Source organism: Sycon ciliatum, chromosome 13, assembly GCF_964019385.1.
Source record: "Sycon ciliatum chromosome 13, ocSycCili1.1, whole genome shotgun sequence".
In the NCBI taxonomy this organism is placed as follows: domain Eukaryota; kingdom Metazoa; phylum Porifera; class Calcarea; order Leucosolenida; family Sycettidae; genus Sycon; species Sycon ciliatum.
In genome coordinates this window covers 11,660,329-11,688,251 of record NC_088655.1, presented here as the reverse complement: position 1 = coordinate 11,688,251, position 27,923 = coordinate 11,660,329, and the positions used below count along the sequence as shown (strand labels likewise).

The window sequence follows — 27,923 nt, the reverse complement described above, 5'->3', positions numbered from 1 at the left end:
AAGCCGACTTCACGATCGCCGATCTTCTGGCGGCGCATTTTCACTTATGCTCTGCAACAAGCGGCACAAGCTGTGGAAATCGTCAGATGATATTAGCCTATCAGTGTGCCCAGAACTTCTAGTGACTCTACTGAAGCATTAGCTTGAGTAATCTTTCTTTCTAGCCCTCTCTTTCTCTCTCTCTCTCTCTCCCTCTCTTTCTCTCTAAAAATGTTCCAAACTTCAAAATCTAGGTCCAGCTGCATCGGGGAGTCGTCAAATACCGACTTACTGAGCTGGTTTTTGGCGATCGCCATTTTCTTTCAGTCTGCCATCGCCGCGTTGAAAAATCGATTACATCATTGAATGCGCAAAGCCATGCGCAGTGTCCGCGCTGACATCCCTACCAACAGGGACCAAACTCCGAAGCCCCTCCAGCCTGAGGCTGAAGCCTGTGCATAGCCCATTCCCAGTTCAGTTACTGAGTCTGTCAGTCTGTCAATCTAAATCCACTGCTTTTATTCTGGATTTTGGAAACCCGTAAATCTTTCTTGTCACTCGGCCTTCGATCCAGGACATGCAAGTGTACATCTGATTCCTACTTTTAGAAGGTTTTCGTTCTGAATTACCCTATTCGACAGTTGCGATGCGTTGAAAATCTACTTTGATCGCGACAGAGTGAAGAATTTTCGAAAGCCACCAGGCACCATCGATCCACCGACCATTGCATGATGACCGTGAGTAAACGCTGCGAAGGCATGTGTCACCGTGTGACATGTCGACAGTTCCTTGTTTGAATTATTATCTACGAGAAGTTAGTTGTTCCGCCGCTCTGGGTCGTTTTCTTGGGGTACATGGTTCCGAACAGCTTCCTAGCCGTCCGAAGAATTTCCTTCGCTCCCCGTAAGCCACAGAATTCCGAGACTCATTCTGCTCGAGGGAGAGAAATGTTTGTTCGCGAAGCAGGTCGACGGTAGAAGAGTGTTTTAAATTTTAGCACAGAAGGAGTTGCCCGTGATATGCCATATGGAGATTGCTGACATCGAAGGGGAGTGATCTCTCAATCTGAATGACTTCATTGGCACCGTCAAGCGCTGGAGACTACGATAAACTAACCCGGCCGTCGTATCTCTGTGCTTATCAGAGAGGGTTGTGCCTCACCTTGCACTGAGGAATTATTATTGGAAAGTTGCTGCAATATCCTCTCTGGAAGACCGGGCGCTCGGAGCAAATTTCGCTACTCCAGCGTTATCCTACCGCGTGGCTGTACGGGACGGTTGACTGGTCCTGCAGTTACCCACATTCCTGGGTAAGAAAATCGCGTCGTGACTGACTGGAACCACTCACTCGGAATTACATCCAGCAAGTCAGAACCGAAGAAGGCAGTTGCGAGCCGGCCACAAAGGTGTGCTTCTAGTGTCCTTTGCCGCTGAGCAAGTCCGGGTGCAATGGCTACCAATCGGCGGCAGAAACGAAAACGTGAGTTGGAAATCGAGCATCGCTCCACGCCTATCGCAGGTCGCTCCGGAGGAATCAACGGGTACACTAGTTCAAATGGATACGGCGGATCCAGCGCCAGCTCGCCGTATAGCGACCTATCATCGAGTCGGAAGCTCACGAAGCGCTTCTCTGCGTTCTCTCTCCAGCGACATGCTCAGGTATGTACAGTCCGTCTACGTACTGGAGAATGAATCAGTGGTTGAACCCGATCGTGTGTGCTAGTGTCATTCTGAACGCAGTTATGAAACAAGTGGGAACATGCGCGGTTACACAAGTACTGTAATACTGACTGATTAGAGTGTTTACAATGGGAGGAGAAAATGATTTGGACAAAACTCACTCTCTGGCCAACCTCCTCCACCACACCAACAACACAGCTCCAGTAGATAAATCCACCAAACCTTCCATACAGCTGTTTTGAAAATAATTTTTACAGTTGTCGTCAGTGCAAGTCCCAGGAGTACTAAACGGCTGGAGTATTTGGATAGAACTCCATTTATCCGTTTTACTCAATCTCCGAACTCCATTTTATAAACAGGCGTATCACTGTGAGAATGAAAATAGTGCAGCCGTATGCTTTGAGGCGACATTGGGGCTAACATGCACGTGAAATAAAGTGCAAGATCACACTGACACATCAAGCACACGTATGGCACGGCAGACACAGGTACACAAAATAATTTGATCATAGACCATAGCATTCTGAGCAAATGCACCGAAATGACGCACCGAAATGATGCACTGAACTAGCACAATGAACTAGCACATTGGACTGGCACATTGAATTGCGAAAAAAACTGAAATATCCGAGTGAAATAGCGCACCGAAATATCCGTGACAATGAAATACGACAATGAACCAACACGCTGAACTGGCACACTGAACTATTTCTCTCAGCGGGCATACTGAATAGTGGGGTGATGGTCTGAACTATCACCGCAATACTATTCAGCCGGCACTTTGATCTTTGCATCTACACCAACAGTATACCTACCTGGCTGTCCATGACACCTTACAAACATACTGTCTCTTGCACTTACTCTCTGTGCATGTTAGCACGTCTAAGAAAGTTGATACACAGAGGCAATATGCTTTGGTTCTGCAAAAGTGCTCAATGCCTGATTCAGGCAGAGCAGCGTGCACAACCGTCTGACGATTGGTTCAGCCATGAAACTCTGAGTCACAACGGAATTAATTTGCCAAGGTTTTCATTGTGTGCCTTTGTGTAAGAAAGTTGATAGCCTTCCCATACTGGATCTAACGCTTTCCCGCCCCCACTTGACTTGACACGCGACTGACTCACGACTACCAGCCAGAGGGTAGTGGCCATCTTTCCTATGACGTTATCACGCAACTTACTACCCAGTATTACGTTAGCACTTACATCACCTCAAAGCACACTATTGCACTTCTTCATTTTCACAGTTCTTCTCTGTTTAAAGGGGAAGTTAAGGCAAAAATCAAAATTTCACCAGTTGTAGTCTTCGGGGTGCTGAGTCGAATGGTCTTGGTCCGAGAAAGCTGAGACGCTCCCTTCCTACTTGAATCCCAATCGAACTCGCGCACTTCCACCGAAACTGGGTGACTGCGCCCTACGAGATGGGGATTTGTATGCAAAATGTCACTAAAAGCGCCATTTCGTTCTTATAAAAGCACGGATGACCGCGATTGGCCCATATGTTGTAGTCTTTTGGACGCTGAGTCGACTGGTTTTGGTCCGAAAAGGCTGCGATGCAGCGTTCCTCCTTTATTCCCAATCAAACATGGTTGAAGAAGCGGTCACGTGCTCCTGGGTGCCCAAATCACCTGGTCACCACGCCAGCAGGCGACAACTTTCACACCAAGGTTCAACTCGAGTGACAGGACTGCACCCAAAAAAGGTCAAAACAGGCTGTAAGTTGTACCCTGCAGGCACGGTGACCAGGTGACTGGTGTACGCAGGAGTACGTGACCGCTTGTTCAACCATGTTCGATTGGGAATTAGGGGCGAACGCTGCATCGCAGCCTTTTCTGACCGAACCCAGTCGACTCAGCGTCCAAAAGACTACAACATATGGGCCAATCGCGGTCATCCGTGCTTTTATAAGAACGAAATGGCGCTTTTAGTGACATTTTGCATACAAATCCCCATCTAGTAGGGCGCAGTCACCCAGTTTCGGTGGAAGTGCGCGAGTTCGATTGAGATTCAAGTAGGAAGGGAGCGTCTCAGCTTTCTCGGACCAAGACCATTCGACTCAGCACCCCGAAGACTACAACTGGTGAAATTTTAATTTTTGCCTTAACTTCCCCTTTAAAGGAGGGCTATTCAAAAACCCTTTTGAAAAATCCTTGCCATGCCATATTCATGGAAATTTCAGTGATAAGAACAGCATGATCTATGTACAGTAAATCCTGTAACTAAAGACCACCGTGACTAGCGACCAGCCTGGTACTACAGACCACCGTGACTAGCGACCAGCCTGGTACTACAGATCACCGTGACTAGCGACCAGCCTGGTACTACAGATCACCGTGACTAGCGACCAGCCTGGTACTACAGATCACCGTGACTAGCGACCAGCCTGGTACTACAGACCACCGTGACTAGCGACCAGCCTGGTACTACAGACCACCGTGACTAGCGACCAGCCTGGTACTACAGACCACCGTGACTAGCGACCAGCCTGGTACTACAGACCACTGTGACTAGCGACCAGCCTGGTACTACAGACCACCGTGACTAGCGACCAGCCTGGTACTACAGACCACCGTGACTAGCGACCAGCCTGGTACTACAGATCACCGTGACTAGCGACCAGCCTGGTACTACAGATCACCGTGACTAGCGACCAGCCTGGTACTACAGACCACCGTGACTAGCGACCAGCCTGGTACTACAGATCACCGTGACTAGCGACCAGCCTGGTACTACAGATCACCGTGACTAGCGACCAGCCTGGTACTACAGACCACCGTGACTAACGACCAGCCTGGTACTACAGTAAAACCTGTAACTAAAGACCACCGTGACTAGCGACCAGCCTGGTACTACAGTAAAACTGTAACTAAAGACCACCGTGACTAGCGACCAGCCTGGTACTACAGTAAAACCTGTAACTAAAGACCACCGTGACTAGCGACCAGCCTGGTACTACAGTAAAACCTGTAACTAAAGACCACTGTGACTAGCGACCAGCCTGGTACTACAGTAAAACCTGTAACTAAAGACCACCGTGACTAGCGACCAGCCTGGTACTACAGTAAAACCTGTAACTAAAGACCACCGTGACTAGCGACCAGCCTGGTACTACAGACCACTTCGCCAGGCATGGACGGTCTCACATTCATTACATTATGGTAGTGCGGTGCAAACCTCCAACTAAGGACCACCTGCCACTAAAGACCGCTTTCTCTGGCCCCAAGGGGTGGTCGTTAGTCACAGGTTTTACTTTAACTGTACGGAGGAGTTGTTGCGATTATCTAGTACGTTATGGAAGCCGTGTTGCTTGCATGGTAAACGAGGCCAACTAGAGAGCAAATGCGTCGGGAAGTGTGACTAATATAAATGATGAGGAGGCCAAAGGATACCGCTTACATTGCTTGCCGTCAGTGAAGAATGATTTATGAGCAATGGTCAGTTCCGATTCCAAACATGTTTTAGAACAACGAGGCTCCACTGCAGCCAATTCGTATTATGATCAGCCGCCACCACTACACAAAGATCGTTGACGCTGCAAATTTCTGCACTCACATCACCATCACCACAGCGAGGACAATTCCTATTCCAAACAATTGCGTTAAGTGGAATTGTTACAAGGACTGTAGTGGTGGTAATTGAGCGCAGTACTAAGCGTTTCTCACTAACCCAAACACTTGAGGTGCCTGGCGCATAGCTGATGCTAGTGGGAATATTAATCAAACATCGTTTGTGTTCCCTGCAGACGAACATGACGGGTGAGGAGCAAAGAGAGTTGTCGTCGCTGCTCAAGCAGTACAAGAGGAAACAGCTCAGTCTCGAGCAGCTAGTCAACAGCTTGAAGATCATACTGGACACGCCAGCCAAGCGCCAAGCTATACTCTCCATCAGAAACGAGGTACAGAGTATTGGCATTTGTTAGGGCAGGCACCACGTTCTAGGGCGGCATAGTGGGTTGGTCTAAGTCCTTGATTTGGAAATAGAAGTTGGTCTGCTTGGTAGCTGAACTAGTCTTCCTACCGTGCTGCGACGGGCAGTCAATGGAGATTCTGTGCCCAGGCACGGAGGTAGCGTGGATGCAGCAGATGGAATTTTCGTTCTGTGACCCTGCACTTTGTGGTGGTTCTGATCTACACACCTCCCTATGTTCTGAGTCTGTTATAGGTGCTGCATCTGCACTTTGATCCTTGAGGGTGGTGGCATTCCTTGGAGTGAGAATAGTTGGTGTGACTCTCCCCCGTGCTAACCGTGGAAATATAACCTGTCTTTGGCACGAGTTGTAGACTGAGATATCCTGGTGGGTTTTATTTCCACATGTAGATGTAGACTGAAAGTGGGTCTGATCTTTAAACTCAGATCATCCAAGAGTCACTTAGCGATCCTTTTCGTATACTCTATTTCTTGTGTGTTGTTGACACACAGGTGCCGTCACGCGAAGTCTCGACATTCGACAAGCTCGTCATCACGCAGCGACTGTGGCCGCCGAATGCCGCCGCGTCCTCGTCGTCGTCCAGCCGTCCCGTCTCGCCCAGCACGGCGTTTGGCGAGCAGCCACGCCCGCGCTCGCACACCTCGTCCGCGCCCTCGCGCCCAGTCCACTCGCCCTCGCGCCAGGTGCACTCGCCCGCGTCCTGGTTCAGCCGCGAGGCGAACAGCTTCCGGCAGGAGAAAGTCAAGCCAATCAAGGTAGGAACTAAGTGTGTTTTATTTATTTTTATTTTTATTTTATTCCAAGCAATAGATGGCTAGGGTAGCCAATGATCACTTTGCGTGGCGATTGCAGAGTTTTTGTAGCCAACCACGGCTAACAAGGAAAAAAGTAAGAAGTTAAAAAGAAAAGGAGTCAAGAAGTGAAGTATATTTTAAGGTAAAATGGGAATGTGAGAATGTGAGATGCATGATGCGGGACGTGCATGAGAGATTTGTAGTCCGAAACCGTGAATTTCATCATGATAGCACCATTTACAGCCAATGCCAAAACTCCTGAACAATAACTTGTGTTGCCGTCACACGCAATGTGATATGTTTTCAAGCAGAGTGCTGAGCCGGGTACCCTAGTAGCCAGCCAACAACAAATAGTAAACCCTTTGTACACGCTCAACAATTTTTATACCAAGGAAACTTGATCGATTATACCTTTTCTAGTCATGATGCAACTCCACGATAAGGATGCAGAAAGCGTCCACTTGCATCTTGAACAATTTAGCTCTGGATTCTGATAACGTGGTGATACTTGGAAGTACCGTATTGTGTCTTGTAGCATGCATTGGGCGTTTGTTGTGCTTTGATTTATAGGGCTGAAACTGTCGTGATATTTCCTTAGTGGCTTAGCTGATACCTTAGCGATCGGCTTAGCACCATATTCTCACTCCCTTATGGTGCACACAACAAAATCATGGCACGGGATCAAATTTTTGGAAATCACTTTCATTCCCATTTCAAGTACATAGTTTCTAGCAAAACAGTTTTCTCGCCGGTTGCCACTAAAGTTGCCGGCATGCACTCATTGCATGATACGCGTGAACTGTTGCCCCGCACTGCAAGCTCCACACCGTAAGCAGCGAAGATGCACTGCACTAGTACACGGCAGTTTCGACGCGATCCAATTAATGCATGTACGGTAGCAACATTACACCTCTCGTCGTCAAAATTTGTAATTTTCCAAGCCGTAGAAACATTACCTCTCGTCGTCAAAATTTGTACTTTTCCAAGCCGATAGGCTGATAGCAACTAAAGTACTCATTCTATTATCTTTTCTAGCGAGTAATTACCCAGTAAACATGCGTTTCAGAGACAGCAACTCTAACATGGCAATCAAGAGTACTAACTGTGTGCTAACCATGCTTTATTACAATAGTAATAAACATGCGAGAGCAATGTAATTGCTGAGTAATCGGTATAATCGTTTCAGCCCTATCAATGATTTCACATATACTGGTGGTATGGATGTGTTGGTGTTCATCTGCCATACTGCAGATAACAATATCACCGGATGTAGAGGGTCTGCTGGGGTTCTCGGTCCGTGGAGGATCAGATCACGGCCTGGGAATATTCGTGTGCTCCGTGGACGAGGACAGTGAAGCATACGAGAAGGGTATCCGCGTCGGCCACGTGATACGCAAGGCGAACGGCGTCAGTTTTGAGCGCATCACGCAGGAGAATGCTATAGAGGTATGTCTACTGGAATGTTGTCACACGCACTGTGTTCTGGTCAGCAGAGAATCCACTGATGATGCCCAAAGAGTACATAACCCACACGAGTGTGCAACTTCCTGTACAAACTCTATGCAGTGCTGCGACGGCAGAACTTCACATCACGTGACATGGTTAAAACGGATACGCTGGCAAACGGTGCAAAGTCACCACAAGAGAGTTGAACCCAAAACTGGGTTAAGTGCAACCCTGTATCTATCATGCACAGAGTGCAAATAATGTCTACGCGTTCATCACGTGATGTGAAGTTCTGCCGTCGCAGACCCCATAGCTGAAATTGCACACTCTTGGGGTTATGTATTCTTGGTGATAGTGATACGGAAAACGTTTTTGGAGCACATCCTCTGCTGCTATGGTTATAACCAGAGTGCGCACATTGTTCTATCCACTGTGTTCAAGCGAAAATCCAGTGAAACAAAAAAAGGAACATATTACCTCAACTCAGAGTCTCATAATGTTATTCACAAGTTGAGAGAATGGAAAAGGGAAAAGTCTGAAGAAGGAGAAAGGCTGTCACCAGCAGGACTCGCACCAGGGACCCTCGCTTGAGGCCAGCGATGCTCTAACCACTGAGCTATGGTATAGCCATCATCCCAGCAGAGTCGGTTCAATATCTTCTCCAGAGAGTCTTTTCAGAGTTTCAAGCTCAGAATTTCTATTTTGTTTATTTACCGTGTTCAAATCACTGGGAGCGGTTCTTCCAGCCGTGCTACTATCCACAGTCAACTGGGAACTTGTGGCCAGGCACAAGGGGTACATGGATGTGGCTAATGGGGTTTCTTGGCACTTGTGCCAGTGGTTGTGAGACTCACCCACTCATCACCACCACCGTTAGGAGCTGCATCTGGCGCTAGGGTTTACCGGGTGTTAGCGGTCGTCTTGAGTTCCCTTCGGAAACGGACACGATAATTCCATCACTACTTTTCCACTTGCTCTGACTGTGTCTGTACAGGTACTAACCGATGGTAGTGTGAGAAAGATTCGTCTGACCGTGTTGCCCCTAGCCACGGCTAACCCAGATGGCATGGTCGGAAGTCCTGGTGCAAACGGTTCATCCAAGCAGCCAGTACTCTACTTTACCTGGGTGAACAGACACGGCCGTTCCACATCACCTCCGCCAGAGTACAGGTCCGGTATCGATCTCTTGCATCCCAATGCAAGCCTGCCGAGAAGCAATATGAAGAAGGTACGTGTGTGTGTGAATATGTGTATGTGTGGGGGGGGGGTAAATGTGTGTGTGTATGTGTGTTTGTTAGTGTATGTGCGTGTTTGTGTGTGTGTGTGTCCTTTTGAGTCTCTCCCCCCTCTCCAGGAGAGACCCATGTGGCCAGTTTTAGCAGTGAGCAATAAGTACAAGTGTGGGTGTGTGTATGTGTGTGTGTGTGTATGTTTGTTTGTGGGTTTGTGTGCGTATATATATATATGTGTGTGTGTGTGTGTGTGTGTGTGTGTGTGTGTGTGTGTGTGTGTGTGTGTGTGTGTGCGTACGTATGTATGTATGTATGTATGTGTGTGTGTTTGTGTGTTTGTGTGTGCGGGTAGGTGTGTGTATTTGTGGATGCGTATGTGCCTGTGTGCGCATGTGTGATTGAATGATTGCTCCCATTCCCACGCAGGCATTTCAACCTCTTAGCTAGGATTGGCAAGTTCTCCTTTATTAGCAGTGCTAAAGATTTCTGCAGTTTGATGTATGGGGCAGGGGACCTTCTTTAGTACACGAAAGATCCAATGTAGCCAATAGCCACGTTCACTTCATTTTGTGTTATTTTGCCACGTCCTGTTCTTGTGTTTTGATCGATTTCATTTCTCTTTCACTTACTTTCAGCTGAATATGGCGAAAGAAGACAGTCGCAGTTTGGGTATCACTATCCGCGGCGGATCCGAACACGGTCTCGGTGTCTACGTGTCGCAGGTGCAGCGTAACAGCACGGCACATTCACACGGTCTCCAGGTATGCACACTTGTGTTTAACGTATTATTTATATACGGAAGACGTTAACCTAATAGATGTGGATCCAGTACTCTTAGTGCAAGGGCGTGTGCGGTGTGCATCATTTCGGTCCTTCCAGTTGGTCTGCATGGTCTTGATAGAACATGTTCTCTTTCTCATCGGTAGTCAGTAAGGGCGCACAAATCTCGTCTTGTTCACCCTCGACAGATACATGTATATCTGGCAGGGATGATACGGGAACATACGTCACAGACTTATACATGGGTAATATCAGATAGAATACCTTTTGTAGTGAAGATGCATGTGACCACCGTGCTTTCTATATCCAAAACGCCTTCTAAATCCGCCAATCAACGATTTTGTTCAAGTGCATGATTGCTTGCAATTTTGAAGCCAATTTCCTGGTTTTTGAGAAATCCTACATGTAATTCTGGCCTTCTTTAGGCTGGAATATACCTTCAATTTGGCTAGTAGAAAAGCAATAAAATGATTTCCCAAATCTTCCATGGCCAGAAGTAGCTTTGCTTTGTGTCTCTCATGTTATTCCTCAGGTTGGCGACCAGATCATCGATGTCAATGGTGTGTCATTTCTCAACATTCTTCACAACGAGGCTGCAGAAATGTTACGGTAAGTTCTCCACAATCAGGCTAGATCAGCCATAGCCGAATAGATAGAGACAATCATTGTCATTCGATACCTACTCCTACCTGAGTCATGAACTTTTGATGCACAGGTTCAGGATTCTAATTCTACTTCAAGCACAACCGGGTCTTCAAAACCCATGTCACGTGATGTGAAGTAGTAAAGGAATTCACAAAAGTCTTCCATTTCTTGATGACAAACTAAATATAAGACCGCTGTTTTCAAAAGAGTAGCTTTCTACGTTCGGACATTACGGCAATATTGTACCTTTTAAAACATGTCTGTCTCAATTTTCGCATCAGGAACTGAACTGCGGAGAGTATTGGCATGTTTATCACCTGTTCGTTCCCCATCTCCATTCCCCAATTTGGTGGTGGGTCGGATCTACACATCTCCCACTGCTTTAGGAGCTTCCTCTGCGCCTTGGGCGATGGTGTTCCTAGGGTTGTGGGAAGCTCGGTCTCAAGCCGAGTGTCACGTGAACTGTGAAAAATGTTTTGCTCCCCCCCCCCCTGTTTTGTGGACATCTTGGGCCAGGACTGTGGTACGGTTCGATGACATGACAATATGATTTTCGGCATCATGAGATGAACATTGGTATTCACTCATTCCAAATTCCATGTGATTTCTGGGTATGTTTTTTTGTTTCAGGGAGAATGAGATGCTTGTGATGACGCTTCGTTCACTGGGCAAAGTACCGGAAAGGCCGATCATCCCGTTCGACAACATCAGAAAGCATAAGCGCAAGTAAGACCGATCGAGAATTTTGTCCTCTCTATGTAATTCTATTCTTTGGCTCTAGCTCACACAATCATACACCATCAAAACGGTCTCTCTGCTACAATTTTTAGAAAAGCAACGAAGCAGTTTTAAAACTCCAAATATTCGAACCAGGCTTACATTCTGGATGTAGCTCTCCATTCAAGTATGCTGGACGGTGTACATCATAGTTTTGATCGGCATGGTCCACTTTTATGTCCCCATGACGTCGAAACCTCAGGTCGGCTGAGGGCCAAAAGCCTCACCATCACTATGCTCCCACTATGCAATTTTTTGTCTTTGCCTGTGAGCTGTGATCATTGTAAAAAAAAAAAAAAAAAAAAAAAATACAGAAAGACCCCTCCATCCGAGATCAGGGGCGCCGGAAGGTATTTTAGTGTGGTACGGTCAGCCATCTGAAGTACAGTTTACTCGTGGGGGAAGGGATGGCGGAGCCGAAAATTTTGGAAATTTAGAGTCCAGATCAGGGTATTTTATTGATTCCCGGGATACCTGGGGCAAAAAGTGGTACGGTCAATAGTCACTCAATACCGTAGTGACCGTACCGTGTCCGACGCCCCTGGAGATTGGTTTCACACGCTCCTGCATGATAATGCTGCACAGAGGGGGAGGGGGAGAGAGGGAGGGAGGGAGAGCAGGACGATATATTTGCAACTTGATCATGAGGCAATATTTGCGCTAGAATCTTTTGCCCCGATGATTGCGCACCATGAAAAGCAATCTCCCACTTCCTAATTACGTTCAGGGCCCGGTCCTAACCTGCCCAGATAAGGGGAGTTCTATTGTAAAGCCGTTTCTTTGTTAAAACTAGTCGAGAGTCTGTAAGAGAGTCATTCTCCGGGTCTCTTTTCTCTGCAAACAGGAGCCTGGCCTCTCCAGATGAACACGCTTCAGCCCTGCCATCATCATCAGCACGCGAGCAACCAGTCGCTGTTCCGGAGAGGTTCCCCGCAGTACCCAAGGCAAGACGCGGTCTCTTTGTGGCCAGCCAAGAGCCCGTGCTGAACAACAGAAAGCTGGGGAAATCTGGCATCAAGCATGTAAGTGTGCTGTGACAAACAGCTTTGCTTTGCACTATGGAAGCTAAGTATTGCAAAATTGAAGAAAAAACACATGGAAACGAGTTATGAAGCAACTATCCACGACTGTAACAAGACAATAAGCAGTCAGAAAGTGCGATAACGATAACAGGGCACACAACTGACAGGCTACTGAGGCATTCCACGACCTGAGACCTAGCTCTAACATATCTCTTGAGTGGATAGCTGCTTCGCGACTCGTTCCCATGTGTTTTTTTATTATATTTTACAATTATGAATGACTCAGTACTAGAGTGAAACGAAGTATATTTAGTAATACTTACCCAATCTGGACACCTCCTCTAACTTTTTTCTTCTTGCTGCTAAACTCTCTCTCAAGACTGGGTCACTGAACATTTGGTTACTGGCGACATGGGTACCCGACTGTCAGCTGCACTATTAGGTACAGCAGTATCTTTGTATCATGATCTGCAAACTGTACAGTCAAATCTTTTTTGGACGGGACACTAACGTTCCGGCGGTATTTGTTCGGGATAACGGGAGTTCTTCTCATCCATATCTGATACCCAGTGATTACACAGTGATTACACAGTGATTTTTCCAATAGACTTATGAATAGCAGTTCTTCTGGAGCGGAAGTTTGTCTTATCAGTGTGTTTTTTTTCTCTCAACGATGTATCAGTGTATGCTTGAAAATCGTTGCATAAGTGAACCTGCTACAGTAGTATAGCATTCGATAAACCTTGTTCTTGTTTACATAATGTGTTGATAGTTTGACATCTACCAACCGTGTGGATGGTTGCAGAAAGGTCACTGTTTCCAAAACACGGTGTCCTCCACCTTATTTCATGCTGCTGTCAAACCATCACCACACTAGTAATATGTGTTGTTGTGATGCTGTAGTAGGCGGAATGTTGCTGCTCTCTCTCTCTCTTTTCTGATGGCTGTGTTGCAGAAAGAGTCGGCGGTCTTCAAGCAAGGCTTTGGCACACAGCTCATGTTCAAGGGCTTCCAGCACGCCGTTCACCAGTCCTCGCGGGCCTCCATCACGCAGCAGGCGAAGGCCGAGCTGTCTCGCGTGGAGCTGGAGACACTGAACTACTACCTGGACGAGTACGGGGAGCACAAGCTGACAGTGCGACAGCTGGTCAATGCGCTCATCATACTGCTAGATACCGTGGGCAAGGTGAGAGACTTGAGCTGATGTAGCAACCCCCGACATAGCGTGTGTCCACGCAGTAAATTTAAATTATTTCTTGCGCAACGTTTTTCCGGTAGCAAAACAACCACCTGCAGCCAACTGTTCTTCAAGGTGTGTGCAGTCGCTATTGTGTATGTTACGCTGTATGCCAGTATATGTGGAGCAAGAACTCCTATAGTTCCATGCATTCTTTCTGCATCCAGTGTACAACTTGGTTGCGGCATAATGTTTAGTGACCGAAACCAAAGCCGACTGCAGCCAACCACGTGAATTATTATTATTATTATAGACAACACCTCATGGCATGAGAAGAAAATCAGCCAGTACGGGAGATGTGGGTGTTAACCAACCATGGTGAATAAAAGAAGAAAAGAAGAAAAGTAATGGTCAAGACGGAGAAGCATGGGAGGGACAAAGGGGGGGGGGGGGGGTAATGATGACCTCGCGTATAGAGATTCTGCGATTACATCACCAGTTGAAATGCTTTGGCAAAGTCGCGGTGCAGCGAATGCCAGCGATACAAGCGACTCACTCTGGATGCTTTGTGCCCATAAGCGGTCCCGCTTCATGCTTACCACCCGTAAGCGGTTCCGCTGTATGCTTAACGTCCATAAGCGGTTCCGCTGTATGCTTAACGCCCATATGCGGTTCCGCTGTATGCTTAGCGCCCGTAAGCGGTTCTGCTGTATGCTTACCACCCATAAGCGGTTCCGCTGTATTCTTAGCGCCCATAAGCGGTTCCGCTGTATGCTTACCACCCATAAGCGGTTCCGCTGTATGCTTAGCGCCCATAAGCGGTTCCGCTGTATGCTTACCACCCATAAGCGGTTCCGTTGTATTCTTAGCACCCTAAAGCGGTTCCGCAATTCCGCTGACTCGTCATGAAAACTCCTTTCACACAGCCTCTATACCAACAATTTGCTGTCTTCGACGCAACCCTCAGACCCTCAGACCCAGACCCTCAGATCTGGTGACTATTTTACTGTATACTTGGAACCTGGTGGACAGCGACGACTCGCGAATAACGAAAATTTTCTCGTGCCCAATCGAAGGTGGTTATATGCAGGATTGACTGCGGTTACGACTAGCATGTGCACGTACAGCACTGTCGGAGTACCGAAGAACGAACAGCCTAGAATTTCACCAAGCACAGCATACCCAGGGGCGTCGGACACGGTACGGTCACTACGGTATTGACCGTACCACTTTTTGCCCAGTCACCCTGTCACCCTGTGAATAAATAAAATGCACTGATTTGGGCAAACAAATTCCAAACATTTCGGCTCGGCCACCCCTCCCCCACGAGTAATTTGTATTTCAGGTGGCTGACCGTGCCACACTAAAATACCTTCAGACGCCCCTGATACCAGTGTATACACGGTGACTCAACTGTGCATGGACTGTAGTACATGAGAATAGGAATGGTCTAAGCTAGGAGGCTGACCTCCAGTTCTTCGGCGACCTACAGTACTGTATGCAATAATCATCCTGACGTGTCCAATGCTTCGAAACCACAGCAAATGCATCCCTACAGCTGAACAGTAGACATGATGATAAACATAGGGGAAGACCCTTGCTTGCACGCCTGCCATAGCCAAACAATAATATGACTTTCACCAAGGTCCGATGTTTATGGTGTATTTGTGTGTCTGTGTGTGGCAGAAACGTCTGTTGAACTCGATACGAACAGTGGTGCAGCCAAAAGACATCGATGAGTTTGAGAAGCTAGTGGCACCGGTGGAGTATCAAGCCATGAAGGTAGGTTGCAATAAGTGGTGTGCACGGGTAGTCGGGTACCCGTGCTACCCGTGAGGACCTCGGGTTTTTCGGGTACAGAATAGTACCCGAAGACCCAAAGTCGCAGATGACATCATGTACAGTGCACATGTACAGATTCATGTAATACTCCGCATGTCTACCCAGTGTGTAAGGGAAGTGGTGCATTGTGATGTTACCATGGAAACATTACCCGATAGGGTACCCGTACTACCCGTGAAAAACTACCCGAACCCGATACCCGGAGAAAATGCTACCCGACTCAGCCCTAGCTGCAATGATGGTATACATGTGTGGACAGTCAGATGTTTCTTCAGATGCTATCCCTGTCTTCGCCACCCTCAACTCATGAATATTTGTGCATGGCGTAATTCTCCTTGTGCAGGACTCGCATTTGGCAGGTGGGAGCAGCGAAGCACTTCAGAACGGCGGCGTCATAGATCACTATCAATTTGGCACTTCCACGTTTGGCCACGCTATCACCACTGCTGATGATGATGATGATAATGGCTCTGAGGATGATGACGCCCCCGGTCCGCTGAGAGAGGACGGTGAGGGCCGAGCGGCCATGTACCAAACGGACGACTCTGACAGCATCGACTGCAACCCGTCACTCTCGCATCAAAACAGCCAGATGATTGTTCCAATGGTAAGTGCAAAGATCAACTAAAAGCCGGATACAGTCAGCATATTTCTAGGTACTGCAACGATTTTCACAAAGATTTGCACGAACGATCGACTTTCCGCAGAGGTTTCAGGATGAAAGTATGTTGCTGCTGAGGCTCATGAAGGTGGTTCCGTATCGGTGTGTGTGTGTGTGTGTGTGTGTGTGTGTGTGTGTGTGTGTGTGTGTGTGTATGTGTGTGTGTGTGAGTGTGTGTGTGTCCATTTGTGTGTGCGTATGTGCATGCAATTTGGCCACTGTTCTAGACGGCCTCTCAACAACTGGCCGTTGAAGACCAACTGCATGCTAGACTGGGCTCACTGCTAGCCGTCGAGAGCGAGCAGGCAATGGGCGAGAGAGCGAGCAGGGGCGGCACACTGCAGTACAATGAACGGATGGTCGTGAACGAAGTGGACGAAATACTAGAGGGCATAGAGCAATTGGAAACCGACTCGGACTCGGCCTCGATTGCCGGGGAGTACGACGTCGCTGGTCACACCGAGCCGAAGCACCCTAATGATGTCGGCATAGCAACAGCATCCAGCACTATACACATGGTTCAGATGGCGCCGAAACGAGGGACTATCCCTCAAGCCCCACCACTACCGCCTTCACTGTCACCAGTAAGTGTCAGCAAAGACTTGCCATTAGTACACCCGGCCGTCCAAGCGCTCAAGCCTCCCTCCTCTGCTCGCCAGGCACAGGCGGAGAGCCCGTTTGTGGAGCGCCGTGACTCGCCGCGTAAGATAGTGCAGAGCCATCAGGGACAGGAAGGGGACAGAACGGGTACACTGGACGGCGCTGCACTGGATATACCTCTGTTCACGTCCACGCCGCTGCACGGGTAAGCCATTGTTCAACATAACATGCTATTGCTACACACGCACACACGCAGGCACACACAGAGCACATAAGCGTATGGTCACACACACACACACACACACACACACACACACACACACACACACACACACACTTGTACTTGTACTTGTTGCTCACTGCCAAAACTGGTCACGTGAGTCCCCCCCCCCCCCCCCCCCCGGAGAGGGGAGAGAGACTCAAAAGGAATCTTGGAAAGATGACTCGATTGGTTATTGAACCGCCCAACGGCCGACACCCCCTGAAATCGTGGACTTGAAAACACACACACACACACACACACGCGCACACACACAGCAAACATACATATGCACGCACGCATGCACTCACGTGCCCCCCCCCCCCACCCCTTTATGCACACGTGTGCCACATACACTGTTCCAGATGTAGAATCCTGTATGTGTATGTCTGTGTGTGTGCCTGTGTTTGTGTCTGTGTTTGCGTGTGTTTGTGTATGCATGTCTGTGTCTGTGTGTATGTGTATTTGTGTGTATTTCCTCGCTTTCCAGAGTCACTGACGCAGGCGATGGCCTAGCTGAACCCTCTGACATCAGTGTGGATATGGCTAGCAATGACAGGAGTGAGGCCAGCGAGGCACACGACGCACTGGTGGACACTGTGCGACAGCGACGTCTCCGTATTCAGCCGGAGAGCACGTAAGTTGACTTGGCGAAATCATTGCACCGGCTTCGTCCTGGTGATATGCGCTATTCTCCTTTCTATCACCGTAGATTTTCATTGTTTCTAGTTTGCAAATCATGCATCTGTTGTCTAGGCAAGAACGGATTATTACCCTTTTGCGACCACGCCAACATAATAGGCCAACAGATTCGGTTAGAACGAGTATACTGTATAGCAGGAAATTTTCAGACGGAAATATTTTCGGACAAAGCCGATTTTCGACCTTTCGTACAGATTTTATTTTCGTACAGTGCTTCATGCTAAATGCACGTGTTTGCATGCGGCACGCGTGTACATGTATAGTGTACATAACAGCAAATTTTAATACGGAATTAATTTTAGTACAAAATAGGCTGTGTACGAAATCGTACGAAAATAAATTCCGTCCGAAAATTTCCTGCTATACAGTACCTTGATCTTACTGTGATGAGACGATTAGACGAATGCCCCTGAGACGAATCTATGCATCTGTAAACTATTCAAACATTGGGAACTGCTTCTCCCAGTGCTGTAGACATCCTCCTCCTCTCTGTACCTAAAATGTCTGTTCGCCCAGCCTGTTCTTTTGCCCTCATGCCTGAAATTTGGATCGCCTAAAATTTCAGAAACTCGTTTTCAGTTTGGTATATAAATTGAGAAAATTGAAAACAAAGACATTTTATGTTGGTTTCTCGTGGCCATTGCATGGGCAGTTCCATTGATTTTCCTGTTTGTTGCTGTTATAATGCGTGCTGCACAGAGGCAATATCCAGTCCCTTCTCGGAGAGACAGCAGCGGATGAAACAGACGCAACGCTCGGCGATGGTGGAACAGCAAGTGTTGCCATTGACAACACGGACACGCGTACCGAAACGACAATACTGCCGTCGGACGCCGGCTTCAGCGAGCCGGTGTCGACGAGCACGAGTTTTGATCTCCCCGACGGTGTCAATCTACAGACAACCTACGTGTATAACGACACAAGCGAGATAGGACCGGCTGAAATACGCTACACGGACACCGAGTTTTAGCCGGGGCAGCCCATGATTTGAGGCTGACAATACCCAATCTACAAACAACCCACTTTTATAAGGATACAAGCGAGGTAGGGCCGGCTGAATTACGCTACACGGACACCGAGTTTTAGCGCAGCCCGTGATTTGAGGCTGACAATACGTTACTAGTATCTCCAAGTGTTGCACCTTCATGGTATTGATGGTGGGATGGTCATAGTGGTGATGGACGGACACTACTACCTTTTAACAAGATTCTTTTCACACAGATGTACTTCAATAATTCAGTAATAATTTTCTTGAATCGATACGCTGGCCAGATTCTAAAAAACTTTAATTATTTCAGCCAGGCGAGTGCATTTGCCTGAACCATACTCATAGAACGCAATATTTCCTTGTCAGAATTTCAGGATGTGTTCCTTGATGATAGTTATCATATCTTGAGCAGCATTCTCAGGCAGTATTTGATTTTCTAATGTAATATTTGCCGCATGAGTCCAGAAGTAAAATTCTGTGCTCACAGAAGCATCATGTGCCGAATTTTGTATCGATTTACCGTTGAGAAAGCGTGCACTTGTCACTGTGCTGTACTCAGCGGGATATCATGCATGTCTTATCAGGGTACAGTACATACCAAGCGAGTTACATAATACCGCCACACAGAAAAATGAATAACGAAAGACTTCGCGTGTATCTACGTTCAATCTGCCTCACTTCCTTGACACCCGGCTACCGAACTGTGCCAAGTCATGACACTCCTAACGTACCATAGGAGAAAACTCGTCCTTTTTCAACGAATAGATGAATATCCTTATGTACATGCACAATGCAAGGAGAACTATAAATTTTGATTCTATGTACAAAACTGAATAAAATAATTATAGATAAATTTGATTTTTTTTTAAACACACGTAAATAGAATTGTTATTCCCAGTTCTCGGTCTGGCTCTTCACAATGCAATGCCGGAAACATGAGAAAAAATGACCTTCGTCATGGAATATGGTCAAGAATTTCTACTTTGAAAATAAAATCGTTCACCCCAAGAGCCACCAATAAATACTGCAGGGGGTGCTGGCTGAATTGAGGCACCCGCTGTTGTAGTAAATGACAATTCCAGTCTCCAGGTCACAACACATTGCAGCAGTTCATGAGAATTTGCGAGAGGTTTGGAGCTGTGTTTCGTTTACCACAGCAACGCTGGAGCATCCTCTATGTCCTCGACGACCAAGTCGGCTTGTCGAGCCATGTCCGGGGTGTCGTCGACCTTGGGCTCGGCTTTCTTGGTTGGCGTTGCGGCCGCTTGTTGGCGCCACGAAGGCACTTCTACATCGGCCGCTGCCGGCTCCTCCGCCTTGTCCGACAGTGACTTGGGCTGGAATGCCTGGAAGCCGCTCACTGCCCCGCTGCCGCCGCCCTTCTGGGTAGCGATGGACGGTACTGAACGAAGACCTCCGGAGCCCGGCGCTGGTGGGCCTGAAACATAGAACACGCAAACAAAGGGAACACCGTAGTAAAAGTGGTGAGGATTCCTGTAGTTTCATCCATAGGAAGCAGTTTTTATATTATTGTAACATGGAAATTGTGGGCACAAGTGATGCGATCGAGTCCACCAACTAAACCAGATTTTGAACAGTCAGATGTGTTTTTTTTTGTTTTTTTTTGTACTATTAACACAGCCCTACTGGAAAACAGTTGGAGAACAAAAAGAAACGAGGAAAAGGACAGTTTAGAGCAGACATGCTCTTTCGCACTCACTCTGTACTAGTATTGAACTCGTTTGATCAATTCTCATGTTCCGGCAAATTCGTTCTCTTCAGGCTTGCAAGGGAACAGCATCAGATAATCAGACCTCATCACTAGCTGACCGTTTCTTCAGAGTGCATTAACGTTACAATCCAAAGTGTGTTAGTGTGCATTGAGAGGCTGTGCATGATCAAGGATCCTTTTGACAACACTACGAGCGTTTGTCGATGGGTGGACGAGCCGGAGCCTTGGAGCAGTTTGTTGTGGTGAACTCGACTGCCACGGGATGTGTCAACAAATGGAGGGAGGCAAGCATTCCGGGTGTGCTTGTGTACTGATATAAGCGCATTGTGGAGCAAAAACCAGGCATTCGTGCAATAACAACCAGCCCGGAGATTCTGGCAGGGTCTAGAAAGATTCTGTAAATGAGGTCATTGTGTATGCTGCACATAATTATACTGTAGCGTAACAAACCAGATTTGTGATAGCACTCTATGCCAATGGCTTATACCGGTAATGATGATGTCATTGTCTAATAATTATATGGTTGATGTTTACCTCTGTCTGGGACCTCTTCCTCCTCCTCCTCTTCTTCATCAGAGCTGGTAGTTCTCTCGAACGTGTGCACCGTTTCCAGGTTGATCTCGTCGAATGATACCGCCCGGTTGCCCTGCGCAGAGAGAAACATGTCAGTGAATTAACGCACAGTGAAGACGACCGTTCAAGGGACCTTCAAACGTGGTCTCTGTTACCAGGGGGCCTCCTTATTAAGGCTGAGTTGGGTAGCATTTTCTTCGAAAATCAGGTTCGGGTAGTTTCCACGGTTAGTACGGGTACCCGATCGGGTAATGTTTCCATGGAAACACCACAATGCACCCCTTCCCTTACACACTGGGTAGACATGCGGAGTATAACATGAATTTGTACACATGCACTCACGGTACATGATGTCATCTGCGACTTCGGGTTTTCGGGTACTATTCTGTACCCGTCTACCCGAGGTCCTCACGGGTAGCACGGGTACCCGACCACCCGTGCATACCACTACTCCTTATCCAGCGTCATTTGACTGGAAATAGCATCCCTTGATCCTGGTTTCAGTTGTTTTCTTGGACAGGTGGTCGCCTTATCCGAGTGCTCGCCTTGACAGGTTTTACTGTGGTTGAGCAGCACCTCTAACCTTTTCTTCCTCTGATGAACAGTGTCTAAGTCCAGTAAAACCTGTAACTAAAGACCACTGTGACTAGCGACCAGCCTGGTACTACAGTAAAACCTGTAACTAAAGACCACCGTGACTAGCGACCAGCCTGGTACTACAGTAAAACCTGTAACTAAAGACCACCGTGACTAGCAACCAGCCTGGTACTACAGTAAAACCTGTAACTAAAGACCACCGTGACTAGCAACCAGCCTGGTACTACAGTAAAACCTGTAACTAAAGACCACCGTGACTAGCGACCAGCCTGGTACTACAGTAAAACCTGTAACTAAAGACCACCGTGACTAGCGACCAGCCTGGTACTACAGTAAAACCTGTAACTAAAGACCACTGTGACTAGCGACCAGCCTGGTACTACAGTAAAACCTGTAACTAAAGACCACTGTGACTAGCGACCAGCCTGGTACTACAGACCGCTTCGCCAGGCACGGACGGTCTCACATTCAATTATGGTTGTGTGTGCTGCAAACCTCTAACTAAGGACCACCTGCCACTAAAGACCGCTTTCTCTGGCGCCAAGGAGTAGTCATTAGTCACAGGTTTTACTGAGCATTGTTTGTGCTGCTCACTGAAATCCAATCACGCGAGTCAATGTCACATTGAACGCTGGGTAGCGCTAGACCTGCGAACACTGGGATGGCGAACTGGTGCACAGTGCAGGGGTTGATTCACGCGATCATATTTCATCGAGCAGCTCTGTACTTTCATTCGCCAGTTGTGCACAGATGAGTGAAATTGGTGGTTGGATTCCCACAATGGAACAGAGACAAGACTTTCATGACAGAAGCGGAAGTATTGCCAAGGCTTTCCAACATTGCATTTTGACTAAGGAAAGGAAATGCGAAAGGCCGAATACACATAAGGTAGCATTGTGAAGAGTGTAAAGCCGTTTGGAGGTGTTAAGCCAGTACGGATTGATTACCATGCATCACACGGGACACACGCTCTTCAAACATACATGTACAGATAGAACCATGAATGGCTCCAGGTGCTGGAACACTCCCGTCGTGTGTGCATGGATTCACGTGTGTGTGTGTGTGTGTGTGTGTGTGTGTGTGTGTGTGTGTGTGTGTGTGTGTGCATTCGTGTTTGCATGAGTGTGTGTACGTGGATGTGTGCATTCGTATGTGTGCATATGTGTAAATGTCTTTGTGCTGGATGCTAGGCTACTGAGTGTTCTGTGTACAGTACTCACTCAACCTGCCTGTCGGGCCCTCGTTCAGGGGTCATGGGACCGTTTTACGGCAAAGTTCAGGACAGGACAGAATGTATGTGTGTATGTGTGTGTGTGTGTGTGTGCACGCGTGCACGTGCATATGACATAATGTATACTCGTGCATGTACATGTATGTGTGTGCATGTGCGTATGAGCTGGTCAGGACTCAGACTTTCTCTGGGCACATACAATGTACATGTATAACTAGTGAACAGCATGATCATAAAAACACGATCCTAACCCAGTATACTGGTTGGATGTGCTAAGTTTCCATGGACAGTACCACCCGTGCCAGTCACGTTGTGCCCTGCACCAGTTCACCCGTGCCAGTCACGTTGTGCCCTGCACCAGTTCACACCCCAGAGTTCACAAGTATAGGGCCGCACAGCGCCCGGCCCATCCTAGACTCGATCGGATTAACCTCTGAATTCCGTAAGCAGCACCACACTTTCCAGGGTTGTCACAGAGCAGCGGGGAATAGTGCGACTGCTGTGCGGGGTGTCCCCGCCGGGAATTGTTTTTGGTTTTTCGGTAAACAGGGCACGTTTTCATCCCTATTTTATTGCGTTTTGGATGAATTGGGCGGATCATCCTGGACGAAAAGTGGTATGACCATGTTTGTACTGGGCGAACCGTGTGTGACACCAATAGGCATATGCGGATAATGCCGGCAGAAAAATTGGCAGAATTCGGTACTTTTTCTGGTAAGTTTCATGCATGTTTGGTCTGTGGATAAAGAAATGGAGCAGAATTCGAGGAATTGCCCGCCATAAGGTTTGTATGGTGCTGCCAATTTCACTGCTTTTCGAGCAGAATCTGCCACCTTTTCGAGCATTATCCGCCAATGCCTAGACACCATGGGTTCTCTCTACTGCACAATGCTGTCTTACCTTTGCTAGAGCACGCGGATGACTGATCAGAATAGAGCCGGTCTTCTTCACCCGTGACGGCGATGTTGGCAGACTTTCCACCCCAGCCAGCCGTTTCGGTGACTGGTACGCAGATACCTTGGTAGCGTCCAGGACGATGTCATCAATGTTGGTAACGACGTCATCTTCTTCTTCTTCGCCGCCGCCGATACTGCCGAGAGACATGGGCAGTCCACCGTCGGGCTTGTCTTTGGATGCTGGCGGTCGACTGAGAGTGCTTCTCCGTGTGTCCTTCTGTGTTGGCTGTGTGGCTTGGGAAGATGCTAGCTGGGATTGAGCACTGCTGGCTGGTGATTTAGTGGCAGCTGGTGGTGTTGGTGTTACGGGTGAACTCAAACTGCCAGGTCGTTTCTTTTCCACAGTTGCAGGACCCTTGGCAGCGGGCGTATTGCTGCTGCTGTCCTGTTCTTTTGACTTTTGCTTGCCGAACATTCCAAGTAATTGTTTGACGTTTGTTTTGGGCCGACCGTCTTCTCCCGTTCCATCGTCAGAGCCTACGGAGCTGGCTCTGTCGCGAGCCGAGGTGTCCACAGCCGGTGGACTGGAGGTCGTGGAAACCCGTGCGGCAGGTGCTGCTGATGCTGGCGAAGTTGCTCCCAGAGGCTTACTGTTCGTCACTGACGCAGTCGCAGGCGCCGAGGCTTTCTCTTCCGAACCGATCTGTTTGCGCTCGTTCTCGTGTTCACGCAGCAGCGAGTCCTTCCGCTTGGCAGCGAATCCGGACCGGTTGAGAGGCGGGCTGGCCTTTCCAGACGACGTGTCCTGCTCTTGCTTTCGCAGAAGTAAGCTGCGCTTCCATGCTGGCAGCTGAGAGAGCTTCGCCTCATCCTCCTTGCGCTTGCGCTCGTCCTGCTCATCCTTCTGCTTCTTCTTCTCTAGGATTGCTTTCTTCCACGCCGGTACGTCACCCATATCGATTACTAACCCGGGAGCGAACGTAGGAAATAGAATAGACGCCGAAAGATTTGCGCTGATTCAAGTCAAGCAATATACGGTCACCTCCTTTTCGCGTGCCCCATTCACTAGCGAAACCACTGTGTTGAGCGACAAGCGCGTGGATCTCCCAACTCTCGGATTGTGGTGCCAGAATATCGCAGAGCACCGCACATTCACGGTTATTTTAGGCAATAATCTGATCTATTATAGGGGTTTGAATCGAGGGTTTAGGTAGCTAGCTCACTAAATTGTCTTTTAGAATTTTACTTTGAGTTTGAGAGTGACACGACGACCATCGTGTGGGCCGGGTGACTTGACCAGTTGATCTGCGGCTGTGTGTGCACTGACTGTAGATCCACATCAACAGCTGAGTTTGCGGACTTGGAACCTAAATGTTTGATGGCATGCAACCCTTGCCTTGGCTGGTCTGCAGACCGAGTCCCGATCTGGGACCATGGCATGAGGTCTGCGGCCGCGGATCGGTTGGTATGCGTGCATGCACGATATGTCTCCTGTGTGTCCGCAAGCACACGTCCACGACGCGATACGAGGGTCCACCCAGCATAGGAGCGCCGCGGCGTCTCCACAAAGATTACGGTTGTGCGGATAGCCGGGTGCAGTGTCTGTACATAGATCTACTTATCTAGATCAGTCTCCGTGTTGACTGTTGGACAGCCCACGCATCAGTGTCGTGTTACAGTCATGATCATGGTGATTTTGAGGAGCGTAACGACTTACGTAGTTGTTTTCAGGGCTAGTACATGTACATGTATATCAGATTTCCAGGTACATGATTGTACAGTGATATGTAGCATTGCCATTGCCGTGGTGACAGGTCCAGCCTACAATCATGTACACGGCGGATCGAAGAGTAAGGAGAAGTACTGAAGAAACGTTTACAACCATGATGATTATAAATTGAAGGTCCCTGGTTCGAGTCCAGGTGGTGGTAGCCATTATTTTTCTTCAGACGTTTGCTGTTTGAATACCTCAAGCCCGTGAATGAAACATAATGACTTTGTGTACTTTTGTACTTTTAATGTAAGCCTGGATTGGAACCTTACCAGTAGGCCACAACGACGCATTGGTGTTAGAAGCGCTGGACAAGCACCCTTGGCAACAAATCAGTCATGCCTCCACGGGCCACGGCACTTGCCCTTGCCCGATGCAGCATCACCCGGCTTCATCGAGTCACGGACTGTCAGAAACTGCATGGTGATAGTGTAAAAGTGCCCGTGGATGTTTACGTCACACGCGTGTAGCGACCATCCAGCCATCCGGATTCCGGACACTGTCCAGACTGCGTTAAAAGCCTTTATAAAGTTCATAAAGTTCATTGTAATAATACTGTTTATGGCTCTATTAGCATTACAGGGCACAAAACAGACAGGCTACTGAGACATTCAACGACCTGAGTGCTAGCTCTAACACATCTCCGGTGCGCAAACCAACAGCTTTCCAGCTTGGAAGGTTCAACCTTGAACCTTGACCCTTCCTGGCTGGAAGTACATTGTAGGCCTTTGCGGATTATGCTGGCAGACAAATTGGCAGAATTCGGTACTTTTTCAGGTAAGTTTCATGCATGTTTGGTATGTGGCTAAAGAAATGGAGCAGAATTCGAGGGATTGCCCGCCATAAGGTTTGTATGGTTCTGCCAATTTCACTGCTTTTCGAGCAGAATCTGCCACCTTTTCGAGCATTATCCGCCAATGCCTACGAGTCAATACCGAATGGCGAGCGGGCACATACATGTACATGTACATGTACATGTACATGTATGTCATTCAATGCGGGTTGAGGCATGCCAGTACATGTACATGTACTTATTATACAGCGTTGTGAAGGAGGCCGTCACCCCAGAAAAAAATTATACATTGTTGTACATTTACATGTAGAGTAAAACCTGTAACTAAAGACCACCGTGACTAGCGACCAGCCTGGTACTACAGTAAAACCTGTAACTAAAGACCACCGTGACTAGCGACCAGCCTGGTACTACAGTAAAACCTGTAGCTAAAGACCACCGTGACTAGCGACCAGCCTGGTACTACAGACCACTTCACCAGGCATGCCATGGATACGGACGGTCTCACATTCCCTATGATTATGCGGTGCAAACCTCTAACTAAGGGCCACCTGCCACTAAAGACCGCGTTCTCTGGCCCAAAGGGGTGGTCGTTAGTCACAGGTTGTACTGTATTAGAAGTCATAGGACAACAAGGGCAATCAAGTCTGGAAAGCTGTGCGTGTGGGGGCTGGTTTCAGGGTTAGCGGTGGTGTTTTAGGGAGGAGGCTGTTTACAGGGTGTGTGGCTGTTGTAGGCAGGGAGCTGTAGAGGCAGTGACAGGGCTAGCAGTGTACTGGTAGCGAACAATGAGTGGCTGGTGTGGGCAGGAGGTTGTGAGCAAGGTGTGCGGTTAATGTAGGCAGGGGGCTGCAGAGGCAGCACTAGAAGTCATAATATTATGAGTGAATGATCACCAAGGCAATTCCCTCTCCACTCTCGCTATGGTGCTGTAACACTACACGTACCAATCGGTAGTTATCCGTGAAGAGGGCGGAAAAGCCATTGCAGTGTCTGATTGTCTGGTCATCAGGGTACAAGCTACAAGCTATAGTGAAACCTGTCTAGGGCGACCGCTCAATGCACCTTCAAAGAATGGTCTCTGTTACCAGGTGGTCTCTTTATCTAGGGTCATTTGACTGTAAAAAGCTTCCCTTTGACCTGGTTTCAGTGGTCTTCTAGGACAGGTGGTCGCCTTATCCGAGTGGTCGCATTGACAGATTTCGCTGTACATGTAACGCTATCTGGTTACTCAGACAAGACAGGGACCTTCATACTAGTGAGCTATCCTCCCGTCTCAGTGTCTGGACCACGTCGATCTTGCACAAGTGATGCGTCCGCTCGCAACCCGTAAGTGAGACGGCCGCAGCCTTGGAATGGAGCCTGCCATTACTCGCCTTCAATACCTGGCTTTTTACTTTAGTGCTATAATAGTATGCTACTGACGAATACATTACTATAGAGTTCAGTACTGTCCATAGTCATACTATTGGTTTTATAACCGCAACAATGGTGCCTTTTCAGGACAGGTACTGAGGTTTCACCTGACATCATCATGATCACCGCCTGCGTGACACGTCCTGCAGTTTTACGAAGACCTGTAGGCTGTAGGGTGTTTGCGTGTGGTCTTGCACTCACGAGTTGCCTCAGCGCTGCAGCGTGCACAATCATGTACTTGTCCTAGAGTAAGGCAACTTTTCCCTGAGTGTTTACAAGTAACTTGCATGTAGGTCAGTTAGGATGTAAAAACGGACAAATAATAATAAGACAGGAGAGAATGTGTGTGTGTGTGTGTGTGTGTGTGTGTGTGTGTGTGTGTGTGTGTGAGAGAGAGAGCGAGA

The 27,923-nt window shown here is 48.0% G+C and overlaps 2 protein-coding genes across 2 annotated transcripts; one reads left to right on the top strand and one right to left on the bottom strand.

Moving 5' to 3' along the window:
• The first annotated feature begins 802 nt into the window (after positions 1-802).
• On the top strand, positions 803-19,014 carry LOC135830049 (uncharacterized). The gene is made up of 15 exons (XM_065342432.1): positions 803-1,637; positions 5,400-5,552; positions 6,077-6,340; positions 7,631-7,825; positions 8,820-9,053; positions 9,693-9,818; positions 10,370-10,446; positions 11,113-11,208; positions 12,104-12,281; positions 13,237-13,467; positions 15,145-15,240; positions 15,644-15,907; positions 16,189-16,766; positions 17,311-17,457; positions 18,222-19,014. The coding sequence occupies exons 1-15, from the start codon at positions 1,428-1,430 to the stop codon at positions 18,490-18,492; spliced, it is 3,120 nt and encodes a 1,039-aa protein (XP_065198504.1). The 5' UTR covers positions 803-1,427; the 3' UTR covers positions 18,493-19,014.
• A 207-nt stretch (positions 19,015-19,221) lies between these two features.
• LOC135830051 (phostensin-like) lies at positions 19,222-24,808 on the bottom strand. The gene is made up of 3 exons (XM_065342433.1): positions 23,544-24,808; positions 20,777-20,888; positions 19,222-19,948 (listed from the first exon to the last, which is right to left on the bottom strand). The coding sequence occupies exons 1-3, from the start codon at positions 24,492-24,494 to the stop codon at positions 19,659-19,661; spliced, it is 1,353 nt and encodes a 450-aa protein (XP_065198505.1). The 5' UTR covers positions 24,495-24,808; the 3' UTR covers positions 19,222-19,658.
• Between the last annotated feature and the right edge of the window lie 3,115 nt (positions 24,809-27,923).

Bases quoted from the DNA above. Each gene is read 5' to 3' on its own strand.
- LOC135830051 (XM_065342433.1), bottom strand. From the start codon at position 24,494: ATGGGTGACGTACCGGCGTGGAAGAAAGCAATCCTAGAGAAGAAGAAG. The intron at 20,889-23,543 runs GTAAGACAGCAT...CTCTCTGCGCAG, and splicing joins ATCCGCGTGCTCTAGCAAAG to GGCAACCGGGCGGTATCATT. The intron at 19,949-20,776 runs GTAAACATCAAC...TCTATGTTTCAG, and splicing joins GGAAGAGGTCCCAGACAGAG to GCCCACCAGCGCCGGGCTCC.
- LOC135830049 (XM_065342432.1), top strand. From the start codon at position 1,428: ATGGCTACCAATCGGCGGCAGAAACGAAAACGTGAGTTGGAAATCGAG. The intron at 11,209-12,103 runs GTAAGACCGATC...CTCTGCAAACAG, and splicing joins ATCAGAAAGCATAAGCGCAA to GAGCCTGGCCTCTCCAGATG. The intron at 15,908-16,188 runs GTAAGTGCAAAG...CCACTGTTCTAG, and splicing joins GCCAGATGATTGTTCCAATG to ACGGCCTCTCAACAACTGGC.